The sequence below is a fragment of the Medicago truncatula genome, chromosome 4 (genome assembly GCF_003473485.1).
Source record: "Medicago truncatula cultivar Jemalong A17 chromosome 4, MtrunA17r5.0-ANR, whole genome shotgun sequence".
NCBI classification, from domain to species: domain Eukaryota; kingdom Viridiplantae; phylum Streptophyta; class Magnoliopsida; order Fabales; family Fabaceae; genus Medicago; species Medicago truncatula.
This window is the reverse complement of record NC_053045.1, coordinates 28,137,525-28,157,174: the sequence shown is the minus strand read 5'-3', so window position 1 is coordinate 28,157,174 and position 19,650 is coordinate 28,137,525. Positions and strand designations below refer to the sequence as shown.

General features: G+C 33.6%; 2 protein-coding genes across 2 annotated transcripts; both read left to right on the top strand.

The window, feature by feature from the left end:
* The first annotated feature begins 7,491 nt into the window (after positions 1-7,491).
* Positions 7,492-10,166, top strand: LOC11421120 (probable ribosome biogenesis protein RLP24). The gene is made up of 5 exons (XM_003606206.4): positions 7,492-7,620; positions 7,712-7,821; positions 9,327-9,440; positions 9,539-9,675; positions 9,768-10,166. Exons 2-5 carry the CDS (start codon positions 7,741-7,743, stop codon positions 9,922-9,924), a joined length of 489 nt encoding a protein of 162 aa, XP_003606254.1. The 5' UTR covers positions 7,492-7,620; positions 7,712-7,740; the 3' UTR covers positions 9,925-10,166.
* Positions 10,167-11,083: 917 nt separating this feature from the next.
* LOC11434111 (probable 2-carboxy-D-arabinitol-1-phosphatase) lies at positions 11,084-16,713 on the top strand. The gene is made up of 9 exons (XM_003606205.4): positions 11,084-11,562; positions 12,471-12,576; positions 13,413-13,629; positions 13,730-13,848; positions 14,166-14,264; positions 15,065-15,118; positions 15,192-15,290; positions 15,674-15,781; positions 16,221-16,713. The coding sequence occupies exons 1-9, from the start codon at positions 11,210-11,212 to the stop codon at positions 16,593-16,595; spliced, it is 1,530 nt and encodes a 509-aa protein (XP_003606253.1). The 5' UTR covers positions 11,084-11,209; the 3' UTR covers positions 16,596-16,713.
* The last annotated feature ends 2,937 nt before the right edge of the window (positions 16,714-19,650 follow it).

Sequence of the window (19,650 nt, the reverse complement as noted above, 5' to 3'; positions counted from 1 at the left end):
GATAAAAATATAGTGTCGTGTTAACTAATGTCCCTCTAATGTTTGTTAAATAAATAAATTTTATATTAAAAAATACTTATTACATTTTTAAGAGATCATTTATACAAATTTCAAGATAATTTTAGTAAACAATTTTTTTAAATAGTAAACAAAATAGAATTGGATTTGGTTAAGAAGAAAGAAAATATAGGCTCCACAATACATACATAATGGTGTGACCGTGTCAGCAGTCACAAGTGAAGGCATGATGTAATGGATGGGGTTCACTTACTTCACAAGTTATCAAGAACTATAATAAATAAAATAATTATGGAGAAAAGTGGATAAAAAATAATTGAAAGGAGGAAAATACAAAATGATAGCTGGAAACAGTGATGAAAAACCAGAATGAAGATAGCAACGACTAATTTTATTTATTTGCACATATCGGTATCTGCATACGATACAAAAACTCAAAAGTCCAACTAGCCGTTTGATAATGAAAAGCCATGGTTGTAAAGCTGGTTTGTTAAAACTAAAAAGGTCGTGTTAAAGCATATTGTTTTTGTTAAAAAGGAAAAAGAAAATAAAACGAACAAAATTAAGTGATTGAAAAGGACACACTTAAAACATCATCCTATAAAGCAGATGATAAACATGGCGGAATTATGACAAGAGTTTGCTTGCACACAATCACTCTCTCGAAAGATATGATGAATAACAAGAATTCAATCTTTAGTAACATAGTTTAATATGAGTTTCAAGATATTTGAATAATCATGGAACCACTAAGTGTTTTTAGTCACCAACTACATCATATGAAGAGAGTTGGAGTAACATATAAGCTTGTTGTAGCCTGTCTCTTGACTGTGGCGGAAGCCAGGATTTTTATAGAGCTTGAGCGAAAAAATTATCGCAAATTCACATGTGACATAATATATATATATATATATATATATATATATATATACTCCCTCCGTCCCTATATCTAAGCACCCGTTTGATTTTGTCTTTGTCCCTTAATATAAACCCCTTTTCAAATTACTAGATGCATTTATTTATTTTTGTCTAAACATACCCCTAATTTAATACTATTATCTTGTCTTGAAATATGAAAAATCAAATTTAATACACATACAAACAAATGACAATTTCCTAATATTAACACACAAAACAGGCATTAATTACATTGACAACTTTTCTTAATAAATATGAAAAATGCAATGGGTGTAACGCCCACTTTCGTTTAATCGTTTATTTAATCGAGTTTAGGTGATTATATTATATTTATATAATATATGCATGATTTTGGTATGTCTTGATGATTTATGATGATTTGATCGATGACGTGTTAAGTTATGAGCTTTGGAATATTTGATAAGAATATGAGAATTATTTTATTGTTAAATAAAATAAAGATTTGAAAATAATGTAAAATATTTAGTTGAGGGCTGTTTTGATATTTTAGATAGTTTTGGGGGAGAAAGTGAGATAAGATAAGTTATTAGAAAGAGGTATAAATAGGGAAGACCTAATATCTTTAGAAAACTATTGTACGTGAAAACTTTTGGAAAAAGGGAGAAAAGCTTAGAGAGGAGCAAGAGACCAAGAGTGCTGCGATTTTCTTCAAACAAGGTAAGGGTGAGACTAATGATTCAATAGCATTGATTGCTGTGATTCTGATGATTAAATGGCAAAGTTAGGATTGTTTTAGAAAAGTTTGGAAATTAGGTCAAAACCCTAAAAATTGATGATCAAACGGTAAAACTTGTTTAGATTGATGTAGAAACCGTCCTTTAACCTTAGAACATGTTTAGGATGGATTATGGAATCAAAATTAGGCTTTGAACCATGTTGTGTGTTGGATTTTTGAGAAAAACCCTAGTCTGCCCGTGCTTCTGTTCATCGCTCGCCACGGCGAGGGATGATCCTCGCCTCGCGAGTGATGAACTTCATCGCTCGCCACGCGAGCCCTTTCCCTTCGCCTCGCGAGTTGTTTGGTGCAACTCGCCATGGCGAGCAACCCTTTCTCGCCTCGCGAGCTTAGGCAGAGTGCATGTCATATTTTGTGTTTCGACATTTTTAGTTGGACCTTGGATGCCCTAGAGTGCCTGAACATACCTAGTATTGATTAGGAATGAATGTAGGATCAGAGGGAACCCAGAACAACTTTAGTTTGGGAGATGAGTGGTACTCGCCATGGCGAGTAAGAACTCTCGCCTCGCGAGTACAACCAGAATGTACTTGCTTGAGTGTTTGTGCGATCTGTGTCGGACGTGTTGATCAAGAGCGAACCCCTAGTTGGTATTAAGACCTAATGATGACGTTTAATGCAGTCTGTAGAGTTGTTTAAGTTATGTTGATATTAAATGGACATGAACTAATGTATTGTATATTCGTGCAAGATACGAAGGTTGATATTCCTGATATTTATAAGCTGTTGATATAATGATATCATTTTGTTTATGTGACCTGTTTATGCTGCTTCCGTTATTTAACTAAGTGCATAAGTTTATGATGAAGTTAGCTCCAAATTATTGGATGCATGTTGATATGTTGATTACGATGTTTTTGTTCATAAGTGTCCATGCATAGCATCTCATTGAGCTTAGTCCTCACCACGAATAATAGGAGTTTTGTCCTCCGCACGTTTTATAGGATCGTGCTTAGTGTGCAGTTTGCTTTCGTGAGTTGGCCTTGCCTTCACTGTGTCGTCTAGGTCGCTCTGATACGTAACGGGATGGGGTTTATGTTTATGCATGCTTCATTCTCTTACGTGACTATTATGTTATTTTTATAATGTTATGGATTACGATTATGAACTATTTGATGGGGCCTACGTGCCAAAACGTTTTATGAGTTATGATTATGATTTTCCGCTGCAATGTTTAAGATATTGGTTAAATTGTTATTTAACTGTTGGATTATGATATATGTGATATCCCGTTGTTTGATGTTTACTCTGATAAATGTTATGCTTTAAGAATTTTTTTAAATATTTGGGAAAACGGGGTGTTACAATGGGTGCCTGCATTAAGGGACGGAGGGAGTATATATATATAGTCACATATCGAAATAAAAGAAGTTCGTTATTTCTTCAACAAAAAGTACAATTTGAAATAAGAGAGATGAAATATAATCTTTCAACGGATGTTGTCAACACCGACAATATCAAAGCCAACTCAATGAGTTTGTAGACCAATGAAAATATCAAATGTTTCTCAGTTTGAAGAACTTGTGTTGTTTCCTTTTGCTTTGTAATACATAATTCGTTTTGGTATGCGGTACAAGTTTTGGTAACTCTTGAAAAATTAGGTTTGTTGGGGGTATACATACTCAGTAGGTTATTTGGGTTGGCGGTACGTTCAAATATACTAATTGATACATTATTAATGAAAACAATTAGTTAGGAAAATAATTATTTACTTACAAACATTAAAGTACAGGAGTAAAAATATTACTCCCTCCAGTCCTATTTATAAAAAACAATTTACTTTTTAGATTAATTGAATAACTAATGTATATGGTCTATATTCTAAACCAAATACATAAATTATTCAATGTATCTAAACCAAATACATAAATTATTTACTTTTTTCATTATCTCTCCTTTCTTCCAACTTCCAATTGATCATATAATGGAAGCCGAATCTATAATACAACCCGAATTTACCTCTTTGGAACCTCTCTCAAATTGAAACACGAATCTATTATACAACCCAATTTGCCTCCCCTGTTTTTTCATTATCTCTCGTCTCTTGACTATGATTGTGAGTTTGCCCAATATATATTTTTTTAAGTGTGTTAATCGGCTTTTGGGTTGAACCTAATGTAAAGAAATTATCGATTGAGTTCGGGCGAGTGTCCGGGGTCGCCAGGCGGTGGAACCGCCACTGTCTCTTGATGTCAACCAAGAGATCTCCACACGACCAAAGAAACCAAGTTGCAAATTGTCATCATACCTACAAATTAGACCACCATAATTCGCCTATTTTGAATTTGTCAAACCCTTCCATCGACATCGAGGATCACATAGTTCTCATCTCCATGTTGCCTCACCATCCTTGATGTATGAATGTGAGGGGCTGAAGGGTCAGTCCCAAAAACTTGATGAGCAAGTTGAACTTGGAGAAAATAGTTGCAATCGCCATATTTTGTTGGATATTGTCAAAACTAACTTGTTTCTAGTAGTACATCATATATTCCACATAATCAAAAGAACGAGAATTCCAATATCACCCACTAGTGTATGAATAACCTTAGAGGTTGTGATAGTTCTTTTAACACAAATAGCTTTCTATTCAACAAATTTTAAAGGCACTAATGTAAACTAGTACAATTAACCAAATATAGTGAGGAAGAGTAACCAACTGAGATTGCAGTGAAGCAAGGAAGTGGCATTTGATTTTAATACCTATCAACTCCATGCAAACTTATCATACATTAAGAGGAAGCATTGATAATTTGTCAATCAAGAAACAAATTTTTCCCCATTTTTTTTTTGTTTTCTTTCTTTCTTAAATATATTTCTAGCTTATGAAAAAAAAAAAAATCTCAAATCAAATAATATTCTAACGGTACTTGATACTTTGCAAATCAAACGAGTCATATGTGACATTGTAAATACTAAATACTAATAATAAAGTTCAAGATTTTTTTTTGGAACGTTAAAACATATTGACAATGTATTTTTTCATTCTACAAAGCTTTAGAAAATTTTAATTGAGTGTGAGATGTTTAATTAAATTATTTATGCAAATATGTTGGGAAGGTTATTTGAATAGTGTATACGTAAGTAAAATTCGAACTTCAAACACTTGTAGTCTATTGTATCACATGATACATGTATGTTTTCATCAAATTTTTCTAAACAATCCTTGTTATAAATAAAGGAGAATGCTAACAAGTGTTCTTAAGGTATTGATTAAAGTACTTAAAATAAGTAAATTTTTATAAAAAAAAGTGGTGTAATTATTGTCAAGACAAAGGATAAAACTTGTGTTTTTAAAACAAAATTTCTATTAATGGGTTTGTTAACTAATGCCCTTCGGACAATGATTAACAAAACCACACTAAGTAATGATTTTGCAACAAAATTTAGTTCGAACAATACACTTAAAATCTCAAGGAAGTCCATTGATCATGATAAAAGAATTTACAAGATGCACGATTTTAATAAGAGCGCTTGCATCTTTTTTTATTGGCTTAATAACAGTTTTAGCCTTCTAACTTTTCCAAAGTTGCGATTTTGGCCCCCAAAGAAAAATACTACAAAACCGCCCCCAAAGTTTTGCATATGTGGCAGTTTTGGCCCCCAAAGCCAATTTTGACTCGGTCAACGCTGACGTGGCACTCTAAGTGAGGTGCCACGTGTTATTATTATTTATTTTTTTAACCAAAAATTGGCTTTGGGGGGCTAAAACGGCTACAATTGCAAAATGTAGGGGGTAATTTTGTGGTTTTTTTTCTTAGAGGATCAAAATCGTAACTTCTTAAAAGTTAGGGGTTGAAAACTGCTATTAAGCCTTTTTTATTCAACCTCGAGTAATAAAAGAAAATAGCTCTTGAATTTAAAGGTTTTGAGTTCGTTTGTGTAATTGGAATAAGGTAAGTGTAAGATTCTTCATTGTCTTGAACTTAAGTACCATCCTAATAGACGAGCCTAATTATAATACTTTAAGATAATTAAATTTGTTTATTAATTTCCCATACACCATCACCTAGGAGCGAGTCCCTAACAATCTCTCTAGGTTCTAATATATTAATCCAACAAATGCAAACCTATGTTATTTGCACATGTTGTTCTAGTCCTAGTGCTGTGTTAGAAATGGTGGTTCGGACACTATAAATGAATGATTTTCACTATTTTAGATTCGCTGTAGATGGTGTATAGATCAATCCAATCATGCATGCATATATTCCACTCCACTTCAGTGCTCAATCCAACACAAACCAACAATCAAACTTTCCAAATTAACTCATTTATTCTCTACTCTGTATCGCAAAAGCGTAGCATAAACGGGACGAGTTTTTATTGGCACTTTATTAGAACCAGGGCTGAGTTTTTTTTTTTTTTTGAGCACATGAACCATTGCGTAAGTATATCAACACAACTTGATACTTTGAGTCTCTAAATTCAACTTTGCAAAATGAATCGGTGCTTAGGGGGGTTTCAAAATGTCAAGAGGCTTTCAAATGCAAAATGAGGTAAACTTGAGGGACTAAAATGGAGCAATTGAACTTTAGAGTGCTAAAATAGAGCAATTGTAAAACTTAGGGGGGTTGAAACTGGATTTTAGCATTTGTTTATTTGGTTTAATGAACCAAAATATGCATAAATTTTATAAATTTAATCTTGATATTGTTTTGCACCAGCCTAAAGCCTAAAATTCAATCTCTACTAAGTCCAAATACGTTTAGTCATGAAGTATCAAACCCCCTTCTGCCAATAAACACCAAACGACTAGTTTCAGTTTCTCCACTCCGCAATGCCTCAATGACTTGGGAATTGAACAGTAACCACTAAGCTTAACACTTGTTTTTTTAATTTAACCGCTAGGCCGCGCCATCTTTATTGATTATGTTACAACGTTATGTGCATATATTAATAGCTTCTGTGCATTATAAAATAAAAAAATATATTTTGGGCCCCAAAATTGAGGAGGCCCAGTTCTATAGAGCTGTTTGCACCTCCGCAAGGATGGGCCTGGTCGAAGTGCTTGTAGGTGCTTATCCACTTTGCAACTCGATGGATTGTTGATCGACACATACCACCTTTTTTTTATCACCCTAGATCAATGACGCTGTTAAAATGAACTAAATTTTCCTATATTTTTCTTTCCTAAAATTAAAAAACTCCCATAAAAAAAAACTCCACATGACTAAAAAATAACACCCAATACTAGTAGCATCGCCGTCCAATTTGCTTAGATAAAGGGTAAAATCGTCAAAATATCCGTACAATTTCATTGAGAAATCAAATTACTTCTTATTAGTTAATGCAATGTTTATCCTCGTGGAGAACTCTCATCCACTTGCCAATGACCCTAACTTGTTTCACTAATAATAAAAGACTAAGTTGCAAAATTAGTTAAAACATTTACACACTGATTTGATTACAATACTCATCACATACCTTGATAGGTTGCAAAATTCTCATACCTACAACACTACCTTGACTGCCATAAATTAAACCGTCAGCCACGATTTTTAAAGGAGCAAGACTTTCATGATATTTCTTTGTCTAGCCTCTCGAAGCCTTTCTAAAAATCTCAAAGTTTAGTCATAAACGGTGTATCTAACTACCAATATGTGTGATGGTTAATTTTAAAGCTGTCTTTATACAATGGCAATGATATGATATATATTGAATTACACTTTTTTTTTTTGAGAAAAAAATTGAATTATACTTGTACTAGTGATTGGATGATGTTTAAATCCATTTGTCATTTTTTATTTATTTATTACAATAGACTTTAAAATATATGATTAAAAAATAATTAAAAAAAATGGCTTAAAATTAGTATTATATATTGAGGCGAACCATATATAAGCCCTCAGTTGTTCTCGTAACCCTAACATCAGTGGCGGCCACACCGCCCCGACATTAGGGTTTATCATCATCTCCTCCTTATTCCTCAGGTTCATCTTCCCTTCTTCATCAATCTCTTCAATTATACAATCCATCATCGTTAATTTTCCATTTAATCGAATTTCAACTTTGTTTTTGTAGTGAAATTGTTGATTTAGTTTGGAGGCAAAATGAGATTAGAGAAGTGTTGGTTCTGTTCTTCTACTGTATATCCTGGTCATGGGATCCAGTTTGTTCGTAATGATGCTAAGGTAAATTAATTCTAGATTTTTTTATAGCTTTTGTTGAATTGGTTGATTTTGATTGAAATATCTGAAAACTAATAGCGGTGATAGAGGGGTATTGCATAGTGAATTTTGATGAATTAAGGATCTGTTTGGATTGGCTTATATTTCAGAGAACTTTTGAAAACAGCTTATGACATTTTTCATAAGTTTTTTTCTGCTGATTTTTATAAGTTCTCTTCTCCAAGATAACTTATAAAAACAGCTTATTGCATATGTAAAAGTAATTGAACTCAATTTTATCATTTGCTATAAAAATAGCCTATGTAAGCTTATTCATGTTTTGCTATAAGCTGTTTATCCAAACAGGCCCCAAGTATGAAATCCACTACATTCTGCTAATTTTGTTTTTAGGGCGATAGTGGCCATCATTCCAGATTATTTAGCTAGCAGATGTAGCGTGTAGAAGGCGAAATAACAGATTTTTAGGTATTTTTTTTAATAAGAACACGAAAAGTTAGCATCTGAGCTCCAGATGACCTATTTTGCTCATTTATGAATTGTCGTATGTATAACTTTCAATACATAATCTTTGCTTTGTTTCCATTCCCTTTATTTATGTATACACAGCACGGCCTTTTATGTATACACAGCACGGCCTTTTATATATAATTGACTTAGGGCCTGTTTGGAATGACTCATTTGAGTTTATGTACTAGTACCGGCATAGTTTTGTGAGAAGGTTTGGGAGAACTTATGAAAACACCTTGTGAAAAATTTCACAAGCTTTTTTCGACTCATTTTCAAAAGTTCTCTAATATATCTTATAAAAACAGCTTATACCATATACAAAAACAACTTAACTTCATTTTATCTTTTCCTCTAAAACTAGCTTATGCAAGCCTGTGCTATAAGCTGCAAAAAAGTTGTTTATCCAAATAGGCCCTAATACTTCAATTGCTATGCTGCTTCTGCTACTTGCCTGTAACACTATCTACTATTTCATGCCGTGGATTTTTTTTGCATTCTACTATTTTTCTGCAATCCACTGTTAACAGCACTGTATTTAAATGATGCTTTAGTAGCTATTCACTCTCTACAGGTTCTTTCTTCCGTCATAGTTTTGAAGTTTTGTGAAACTAGGTACCCCTGAATTGTCAGCACTGTACTGCCTACCCAAACAATCTGGATCACAAAATATGTAATCTGTTATAGACATTATAAATGTGTGCTGTAATTTGAGATTTTAGTGTCCTTGCTCGAGAATTTAGAGATTTAGATGGGCTTTTTTTTTAGATATCTCTAATCTTTGTTACTTTTCCAAATCTCTAAATCACCTTATCACTCCAATCTGGATGGGCTTACTTGCCTGAACTTGTGTCGCAGGATCAAATTGGTAGCTTAGATCGCCTGTTTAGTTTATTGATTATCCTTATATATCTTTTATATGTAAATGGCAGGCTCTGTATGTTTTCATAGCCACACTTCACACTACATGTGGTTATAGTGTCTCACAACTGTTCTTTTTGTAGATTTTTCGATTTTGTAGATCCAAGTGCCACAAAAATTTCAAAATGAAGAGGAATCCTCGGAAAGTAAAATGGACCAAGGCATATAGGCGGGTGCATGGAAAGGACATGACACAGGTAAACAAGACTTCGTTTCCCTTAATTTCCTAGTCTCATTATTGTGTTGATTACTCTCGGTTTGGTGAAGCTTCATGCTTTTTACAATTTTGTTTTAGGATTCAACCTTTGAGTTTGAGAGAAAACGCAACAGACCTGAGAGATATGACAGGAATCTTACCGAGGAAGTCCTCAAGGCCATTCCAAAGATTGCTAAGATCCAAGTCAGCAGGGCTGAATCTCACCACGCTATCAGGTTATTCTTTTACTGGACTTTTATTCTTATCCCAAAGCTTTATTATAAGTTTTTTCTTTTTGTTCTGTATTCTGACATTTAATCTCCCATAGGATGAAGGGCAAGAAGAAGAAGGTGCAGAAGGAAGCTGCTAAAGAGTATGAGCAGAGCATCCATCTACTTAAAGCTCCATCTGCTTTGCTTGCGCCGGAGAAGATCAAGGTGGCGGTTTCCCAACAAGCAGAGGAGAATCGTGTCATGGAAGAGTGATATCCATGCTGCATCCCCCTTGATTAGGCTTAAGCTACAAGTTCATTTGTTTCCCATCAGTAATGTGAATGATGAAGAATTATGTTAGTGATGTTGTTTTTGGATAATGATTTAATGTTTTGTGAGATAGTGAACTATTATATGAAGCACAGATGTTGCCTAAGATGAAGTCTCCTTGGACGACTTGAATATGAGTATACTATTCGTTATTTAATCCGATCATCGTTCATTGCACATTGAAATCTTATGCCGTTAAGAACCTTTTGGGTACTTGCCATTTCATTTTCATTTGGAATAATGTTGAAAATAGAGGGAAGTTAAAGAACAACTTGTTTAGACATACTATCTTTAGTGTGGTTCTTTACTGTCTACCACATTTTTTCTTTTACAAAGTTCGAACGTATCATCACTCTAGTGTTAAGCCACATTTTTTTCTTCCATATATGAAAAGGATAATGTTTCATGAACACCCTTTTTTTCATACACACTATTTGAGAGTGTGTGAATGCGAGTTTTTTATGCGCGTGGGAACCACATGGACACATGTCACAATTGTGTGCGGGGTGTACAAGTGGTACATGCCACCTAAGGTGGTCTATGTATCACTACTCATGAAAATTGAACATTGCTTAGGGGATGCAAGTTCAATTCCACTTTGGTCAATGGAAGTTCAATTCCAGTCGGGTCATAATAATGTTGTTAAAATCTATTACTCGTATCACAATGATCTTTGTAAAAAAAAAGTCTCAAAAATGACCATTATTTTTTTACGTATATTAATTACAATTTTTTGTTTTAAATTATACCATTTATTTAGATATATTATTACATGCACTAAATACTTTTTTGCTCTTTTTTATTCATTTACATTATTACCATACTAATTGATCTTGGAACATTATTTTACTCAAATTTATGTTGAAAGATGAAAAGTTTAAGTTAGACACGATAATATACAAAAGATATTTTAGAAAGATCATCACACATAAAATGGATACATTGTCAATTTAGATGTGCATTTTCACAAGTCCTAATTCAGCTTTTTCAATGACTATCACCACATTAACTAATTATTAATTAATTATTAATGTATTTATCTTTGAAGTTTTGCATTGCTGGCTGTTTGATGGAACACGTGTTTTTGGCTTGATATTCTCCCTCCAATCAGGACGATATGGAAGCAAGGGCAGCCATACAAACATACAAACAAAATCAACAAAAATGAAAAAAAGTGAGTCATCAAACTCCCAACTCCAAGTAGTGAGTGACAGTTGCACAGTAAGTAATGGTTTTAGTAGTAACAAGACCTTTTTGTTCCTCTTCTTTACATGTTCCCTTCGATCATCATTTCCATTCTACAAAGACATACTCAACACGATTCGTCGTAGTTCGATGTACTCAGAGCAGTGTTCAGGAGATAGAAGAGAATGTGGAGTTATTGGGAAACTCAGTCTTGTTTCCTCCATTGAAAGTGGCAAAGAGAGTTGTGCTTGTTAGACATGGACAGAGTACATGGAATGCTGAAGGGAGGATTCAAGGTAGTTCTGATTTTTCTGTTCTTACTAAGAAAGGCGAGTCTCAGGCTGAGACTTCTAGACAAATGCTTCTCGAAGACAACTTCGATGCTTGTTTCGCCAGGTCTGTCTATTCATTTATCTATCTGTATGTAAATGTTTGAGTGTCTATGTTAGAATTTGAATGTTAAGATAAATAACTTGATTAGGCGTTTATATCATAAACATTTATCATATATTTTCACAAACAAGCTATTTTCTATAACAAAATATAAAATAAAGTCAAATTGTTTTTCGTATAAGTTAAAAGATGTTGTATGTGGAACGAAGTGTTGGACAGTGAAGGACTAACACAAGAATAATATAAATGTAGCGGAGATGATGATGTTGCGATGGATGTGTGGTAAGACTAGACGAGATATGATTAGAAATGACAACATTAGAGAAAGAGAGTTTGGGCATGTAGAAAGAATACCTAAAGATGTTGTAGTAAGGGGAGTAGATCAGATGAAGGATTAGTCAGATCACTAGAGGCAGATGTAGATCCAGAAAAACTATAAAAGAAACGACTAAGAAAGATCTAGAGATTGATGAGTTGGACTGAAATATGGTATATGATAGGACATTATGGCGTCATTTGATCCATGTAGCCAATCTCACTTAGTAGGACAAGGCTTGGTGGTTGTTGTTGTTGTTGTTGTTGTTATAAAAGCTGTTTTTATAAACTATTCTGAAGAGCTTATGTAAATAAGCTGAAAAAGCTTATGAATATGTCATAAGTTGTTTCTACAAGCTCGCCCAAATAGCTTCACAAATGTTTATGCCAACAGATAACAACTGAACAACATCCTTTTAATAAAATGTGATTAAATTTCGCTTAACTGTTTTATGCAAATGTACAATCTGGCAGGAGGTCTTTTCTAGTTTCTCTCTTAATCCAACAGTCAGTATTCTTCATTGTTTATTGGTTTTTCAATGCCATGTCATTGATTTTGTGTTTTTGTTTGTTTGTTTGTTCTTCTTTCATTTTAGTCCTTTGGCACGATCAAAGAAAACCGCTGAAATCATTTGGGGATCTCGCCAACAACAAATTATTCCTGAGTATGACCTAAGGGAAATCGATTTGTACTCCTTTCAAGTAAGTTTCAGTTGATCAATTTCACTCCAGCTTCATAAACTCGGCTTCCCTTGCAAATTTATTTTATTGATTTGATCCTTGAGAGTGTACAAATTTGCATTATCTGTCTTTATTTACATAGCTTAAACATAAACATAAAATCTTAAATACTCATGTTCACTAAGATATTAGGCATTTTCCTTATATATGCGTATTGAAAAGCGATTTAAGTTCTCAACACTTATATCGCTGTAAGAATAGAATTTGGGTTAGATCAGAATCGAGGAGAGCACACGATATAACTTTCACTTATGCTGTTTCTATGAACTATCTTCAGTAGCTTATTGAAATAGGCTAAAATCAAAATGTCATTAAGTTATTTTTATGAAGCGTTTTAAATACACAAACAAGTGCTTATGTCATGAGATAAATTCAAATATGACAGTCCAAATACTTCCTAAGTCTTGCTCACACATTATTCACTTCTATGATTTGGATGTGCTGTAAAATGCAAAGGTGGAGTCGTAAAAATTTCACTTAGGTTGACAATGGGTTAAATAAAAAAAATATAAGTATGGAGACCCATATATCCGATGCTTTACGGTTTTTTATCAGAACTTGGTGTCGGTTCATTTTCGTGGTCTTTCACTTCAGTCCATTGATTAGAGCTCCACCCCGTTCTCTCTCAGGGTTCCTCTCAAGACCGATATCTAACAGAGTGGAATGATTAAAATATTGAGAATCTGAATCAAATTCATAAAATTCATCCATATTAACCAAATTGAATAAACGAGTGCCTTTTTAGGGACTATTTATAACGTGGCGTGACAAACATTGTTTTTGTTCTTGTATCTTAGGGTTTGTTGAAGGAAGAGGGAAAAGCGAGATTTGGTCCGGCTTTTCATCAATGGCAGGTGGATGCTGTGAACTTCGTCATTGATGATCATTATCCTGTGAGAGAGCTGTGGGATCGTGCTAGGAGCTGCTGGACTAAAATCCTAGCTCATGATAGCAGGTCTGTTCTTGTGGTTGCTCACAATGCTGTTAATCAGGCTCTTGTTGCCACAGCAATTGGTACCTGTTTCTCCCTCTAAGGAAATTTTGATGATCAAAAGGTTGGTATTTTGTCCATTTGAATTATGTGCTTACGATCACTTCCATTCCAAACAACCAGGTTTGGAGGCAGAGTACTTTAGAACTTTACTTCAGAGCAATTGTGGTGTAAGTGTGCTGGATTTCACCCCAAGAATGGACGGTGGCTCTCCCCATATTTGCCTCAATCGGTTAAATCAGGTATATAGTACATTTATTGGGTAGAATGCGGGAAAATACGTCCGCAATTGCGATTGCGATGCTATTGTCGAGACCTCTAAAACCATTACGCTGCAGCCACAATTGCGATTGCAGACCATAATTTAAAACTATGGATGTAGGGCTTGGTTTTATTATCCCTTTGACAGCTTCAGATTATAAGCTGATGTGAATTTCTGCATCTGTAGATTGTTTTATTTATTTATTCCCACTTTCTGAAATAAACATCGTTTAACTATCTTTGCAATGTGGACATCGGTTTAGGCTTTTCTTTAAATAGAGTCGAACTATTAATGCAGACGCCTGGTTCACCTGTTGCCGGAGGGAAATCTGGAGGTAGAGAGGCAAGTAAGCGGATCGTACTTGTTTGCAACGGATCTACTCAAGGAAATACAGAGGTAAGAAGAAATGGCTAAAATGTAATATATAAGGGTCATTAGAAAACATTCTAATAATTTGAGTTTCTTATTCATTCCTATTTCTGTGTAAGTTATGGCTGATACACCAACGGATACTTCTCCTGTGATGTATCCAATATCGATAAGCGTTCAACACTTTCAGATACGTACCCTAAAAGTATGGAATAAATTATTTTTAAATATTTCCACCGATACATCTTAGATACTTCTTACCAACTAAAAACATAATTGTCATCTGGATAAGATACATCTTCGCTACATCATACTTACTACAGACACAAAATTGTATATTTTTTGCGACACATGTACAGTAGAAAGACTATTCTGATATTGGTGGGGGAAAGATTTGTAACAATCAGTGTGTTTGGAGCCATGGCCAATTGGACTTTAAAACGTGCACTTAGTGTGAAGCTACGTCTAAAAGCTTCATGTTAGCACATGGTGAAAAGATTGCAAACTTGAAAACAAACACGCTATGCCTTCTTGTTGTGATCCTCACAACTCACAAGTACATTGTAATCATCATATAGTAACTATTGATAAGTTTGTGTATTATATTAATTCGCAATAAGCAATGTGAATGTCTCTTTACAAATATTGTGCATCTATGCACAAATTTTGGTTAATATTTGGGTTTTGTCGTATCTTGGTCCCTCTCCAAGTCGTGTCTGGGCTTCTTAGATACTAAAAGTTTATTCATGGCAGATAGATACTAAAAGTTTTATCTCAAATGCAGTTCTTCATGTTAGGTTTCTAAACGAACTACCTTATTATAACAGGACGGTGTTCTTTTTGGTGGTGATCAACCATTGAACATGCTTGGTGTTATACAGGTATTGATCCATTTATCAGAAATAAGTGGGAATGGAAGAAGTTATCTCATCTGACCTTTTTCATGTATAACAGTCTCAGAAATCTGCAGAGCTGCTACTTGATTTGAAAGTGAGTTCTGTAATTAGCAGTCCAAACAAATCTTCCATTGAGACAGCCATGGCCATATCCCAGGTAAGCTCACTTTTGCTACTTTTCACTTTGTTCCATCATGCTAAATTCTTTGTCTTGTCATGCCAACTAACTATTGTTTCCTATGTTAATATATTAGTTGCAAACATGATTTAAATTGCATTTGCCGACAAATTACATTTATATTGTGGTAAATGTGGCCACAATTGTGGTTGGGATGCTGTTGCAGAGACCTCTAAAATCATTATATTGTGGCTGTGATTGCGGACCGCAGTTTAAAACTTGCAAGTATTTGCATCTGCTTCTGAAAAGACTCTTGTTTTGATATAACTATTAAACTTTCTACTTGAACTAGTGAATTTGGGTTTTCTATTTTCCCCCTCATTATTGTTCTAGTCTAATTAAACTGTTAGACACGATTTTAGGTACAAGAGGCTGCAGATTGCTTGGGTGCTGACTGTGTGCCACGCTATGTTGAGACGAAGCAGAAGGAGGATCTTGATATTGAAACTATATTTAAACAATCCAAAAAGGCAAGTAACTTACAGTTTAGATGTGTTTGTATATGCCTCGAGGCATGATTTGTCACTCACAAACTATTTGATTTTAGGAATGAAATTGAAGACTACTAATTAATCGAGTATTCAGGATAGGAATAATCTTGACCAAGCAATGGTCATAAGAATTTTCCAAATAACAATTGAAATGTAGAAGGAAACATGTGGTCATGTCAATGTACTAAGAAACATAGTTATCAGTATCTTACTATACATACATGCCGTATCTCAATTCTTTCAATACACAACTCGAATCTCGATTTGAACCTACCAAGAAATATTTAAACTAGGAAAAAGTTTCAATTAGTCCTAGGTGCTATTAGTTGCTTCTAATTTTGATTTTCGAGATCCACTTCTCTCTACTCTTCCTATTAAAGGTTTATTGTTTAGTCTAAACTTTTCTCATTTATTGCAGGATGTATCCAGTTTTCCTCCATTTCAGCCTGGATGGTTAAATAAAGTTGAAGATGAATTCAGAACAGCATTATGGGATCAATCGGGAAAAGCCTGGCAATCCCTTTTGGATGAAATATCTGATGAATCTAGATCAGGAGACGTCGTCGTTACAGTTTGTCATCCTGCGATTCACATAGGACTAATGGCACAATGTCTTAACTTGACCAAGGAATGGCTGGGATCATTTCACCTCGATGCTGGGAGCGTTAGCGTCCTCGACTTCCCCGATGGCCCTAAGGGAAGAGGCGTAATCAGGTGCATAAATTATACGGCACACTTGGGAAGATGGTCCATCCCTATTACAAGACCAACAGAGGACGCTGAAGAGTTTTAACTGTAAATTTATGATTCTGAAATGACACTGAACAATCAGTTGTAAATGTATGATTTGAGGCGTGATAGTGAAACCGAAATCTTTCAGGGTATGTGACCTAAATGCATTCGTTTTTCTCCTTCAAAGATTAAAATATACCCCTCCAACTTGTTAAAAAAAAAATAAAAAATACCCCTGCAAGACCTAGTTTCTTCTTGTTGCGTTTGTAAAAGCTTATTTAAGCTTATCTTATGACATAAGAAATCATGTAATTATTTGAAAGAGCATATAAAATTAACGGATATGTCTATAAGTTGTTTTAAGTTTACTTTCACACTCTGCAATATGTTCTATAAATTGTTTTAAGTTTATTTTCACACTCTGCAATATGGCTTATAAAAGTAGTTTATGCAAAGTTATACCGAGTTTATACCATTCCCTCTTAAATTATATAACAGATTTATACATAAAAGGCTTATTGAATGGTTCCAGTGAGCATAATTCAATTGGTAGGGATACTGCGGTCTGCGGTATACTAGGGCTGGGGTATGAACCCCAAATTTCCCACTTATTCACTTAAGGGTGAATTTTAGCCACTAGGTTACTTGACAAACAACAAAAGGATTATTAAATGAGTGTCTAGTTAAGTTTACCTAAATCTAAATGCCATTTTAAATGGTTGTGTTTTGTGTCATTCATAAAACCAATCATGCTAAGTCAGTGTCTCAGTTGTCCTGAATTTTTCTTTTTCTCATAACAACAATTCAAAATACTGATGATTTAGACTGCTGGTGCCTGGTGAATGCTAAACATGTTCATGGTTTGAACAAATTAGAGAAGTGCAATAATTTTTTGACAGAACTCAGTTTGAATATGTCAAGAATCATATAAAAAGTAGTTATTTAATAAATGGCAATTCGTTATAACACATTTTTTTTTTATGTTCTAGTATTTTGCCTTTTGCCACTTGTATAAAAGAATAAAGGAAAACTTCCTCCTTTATGCTGCTGTTGACCTTGACCATAGATATATGCAATACACATATTGTGCAGGTCTTATCTTTAGACATGAAAAATATTCCATTATATTTGTCACACACTATTAGAATTTCATAAGTCATTAATGACATCAACTATATAAATTGGCACACTGTTAAATTTATAGACTTTCATATTCAATGATTAATATATCATTTGATCCGTCCCATCACACACAACTAGTTGTTGATTTTACCGACATTGTCAGCTGTATATATATTTTCAATACATGCTCATGGATTGTATTTTATTAGGGCAAAAAAAATAAAAAATTCAGTGGAATTTAAAGTGTCATTTTCATCAATTAAATTTAATTCAATTTTTCATAACATGAAAATGGACTCTTCAACAAACTTCCAATAAAGCAATGTGCAAAATCTCAACTAAAGATGATGTTTCTTAATTGTCTTTTAAACAAAAGATTCTTTGATTTTTTTCACGTTTTTAGTATAACATTGTATTTTTTTACTCATATTTAAAGGAGACTGACTTGGAAGATTAATTAAATTGCACATGCTTATGTACATAACGTGTTATATTTACTTTGTTTTGGTTATTACTTGTTTAGATTAGTACTATATATAGAAATATTTAATAGAAAAATTCAAGAGAGGGAACAAAAATCACCACTACATATGGATCTTGCCTAGGAAATGGAGTTAATAGAGAATTTCATGTCCACTGACTTTGTATTTATGGTTTTTATATTATAATTTTAATTTCCTCTAACTATTCCTTAAAATATTTCACCAAAAGAAAGGAAAGAGATAAATTATATATTATCATTCCTTCAATAAAAAATGTCATTCCCAAGTTGGTACTTGGTAGTTAGATTTAGATGAATATTTTGTTGAGGGAAGTTGGTAGTCAGATGATACCCACTACCACTACAACAAACTCTAATAGTTTTTTTAGATAAATTAAAATTAGTTAATAACTAATTTTAGAAACTTTTAGAAACTTTTTTATCTGAGTTGATGAAATGTGGCGGATGATAGTGATTGAGTTCATCGAAGAGGAATTGTACATACAAATACTATGGCATTCAAGTTACTTTCGAAATGAGGTGCGTTAGGTGTCTTTTGGGATAGGGAGTGTCATTTCTTCCAATTCAAATGCTTATTTATAAACGAAGTCTCAAGAGATTTGAGCGAAAACCACTTGAGTCCGTTTAGGAATTTTCGACATGCTTTGTAGATTAGTGTTTGATTGTCTTCGTGAGCTTAACTCAGTTGGCAGAGACAATACATAATATATGCAATGTTTGGGGTTCAAACCTCAGCTACCATAAAAAAGAATATCAGTGATTGATCTTGATCGCTTGATGATGATGTGCTGGGTGAATTAAGAATTTGTGTTCGATCTAGTTTGGTATATTATCTAGGGTTTTTCTATCATGTGCAAATTTGCACATGATAGAAAAATTTGTACATATTATCTAATTACTTTAAAGTAAACCAAGAATTTTTCAATAAATTAAGATAGAAGCTGCTGCTACAATTGCCAACTTATTTCAGTTGAGAAATTCCTATAAGTTTTAAGTTAATCCAAATTAAACTTAAGTCAACTAATCGCTTGTCATGATCACCATGTTATTAGTTCTATCTAACTAATTGAATTGCATATGCAAACAAACATATGCATTGAATTTAATTGTAAGAAAATTAATTGTTATGATTCCCTCAAATATTAGTTTACATGGCCAGTTGATATATTGTATTGATTTCATTTCCGTTTTGTCGTTTTCGTTCTTTTTCAAGTTGATCATCTCTAATAAATCATAGCTAGCAGCCTAGCACACCCCATGTCATGTGTAAATGTAATATTCTTCTGACAGTGTAACTCAAGAAAATGCTTGGCAGTTACACCATCAATAGTACGTCTTTGAACTTTTGGTAGTTTCAATTTGTTTTAATTTTTTTCCTAAAACTTTTAGTTGTTTTAGAAATTTAAGAATATCAAACAATTTTTTCTACTATAAACAACGAATAAAGTACTTTTATTATAGGTACTATATAGTAGAGTTTGTATTGAAAATG

What these genes read in the sequence shown, in the direction of transcription:
- LOC11421120 (XM_003606206.4), top strand. Translation starts at nt 7,741, where the DNA reads ATGAGATTAGAGAAGTGTTGGTTCTGTTCTTCTACTGTATATCCTGGT. An exon ending in ATGGAAAGGACATGACACAG is followed by an intron (nt 9,441 to 9,538) that starts GTAAACAAGACT and finishes ATTTTGTTTTAG; the next exon opens with GATTCAACCTTTGAGTTTGA. An exon ending in GAATCTCACCACGCTATCAG is followed by an intron (nt 9,676 to 9,767) that starts GTTATTCTTTTA and finishes AATCTCCCATAG; the next exon opens with GATGAAGGGCAAGAAGAAGA.
- LOC11434111 (XM_003606205.4), top strand. Translation starts at nt 11,210, where the DNA reads ATGGTTTTAGTAGTAACAAGACCTTTTTGTTCCTCTTCTTTACATGTT. An exon ending in TCGATTTGTACTCCTTTCAA is followed by an intron (nt 12,577 to 13,412) that starts GTAAGTTTCAGT and finishes CTTGTATCTTAG; the next exon opens with GGTTTGTTGAAGGAAGAGGG. An exon ending in GCCTCAATCGGTTAAATCAG is followed by an intron (nt 13,849 to 14,165) that starts GTATATAGTACA and finishes CTATTAATGCAG; the next exon opens with ACGCCTGGTTCACCTGTTGC.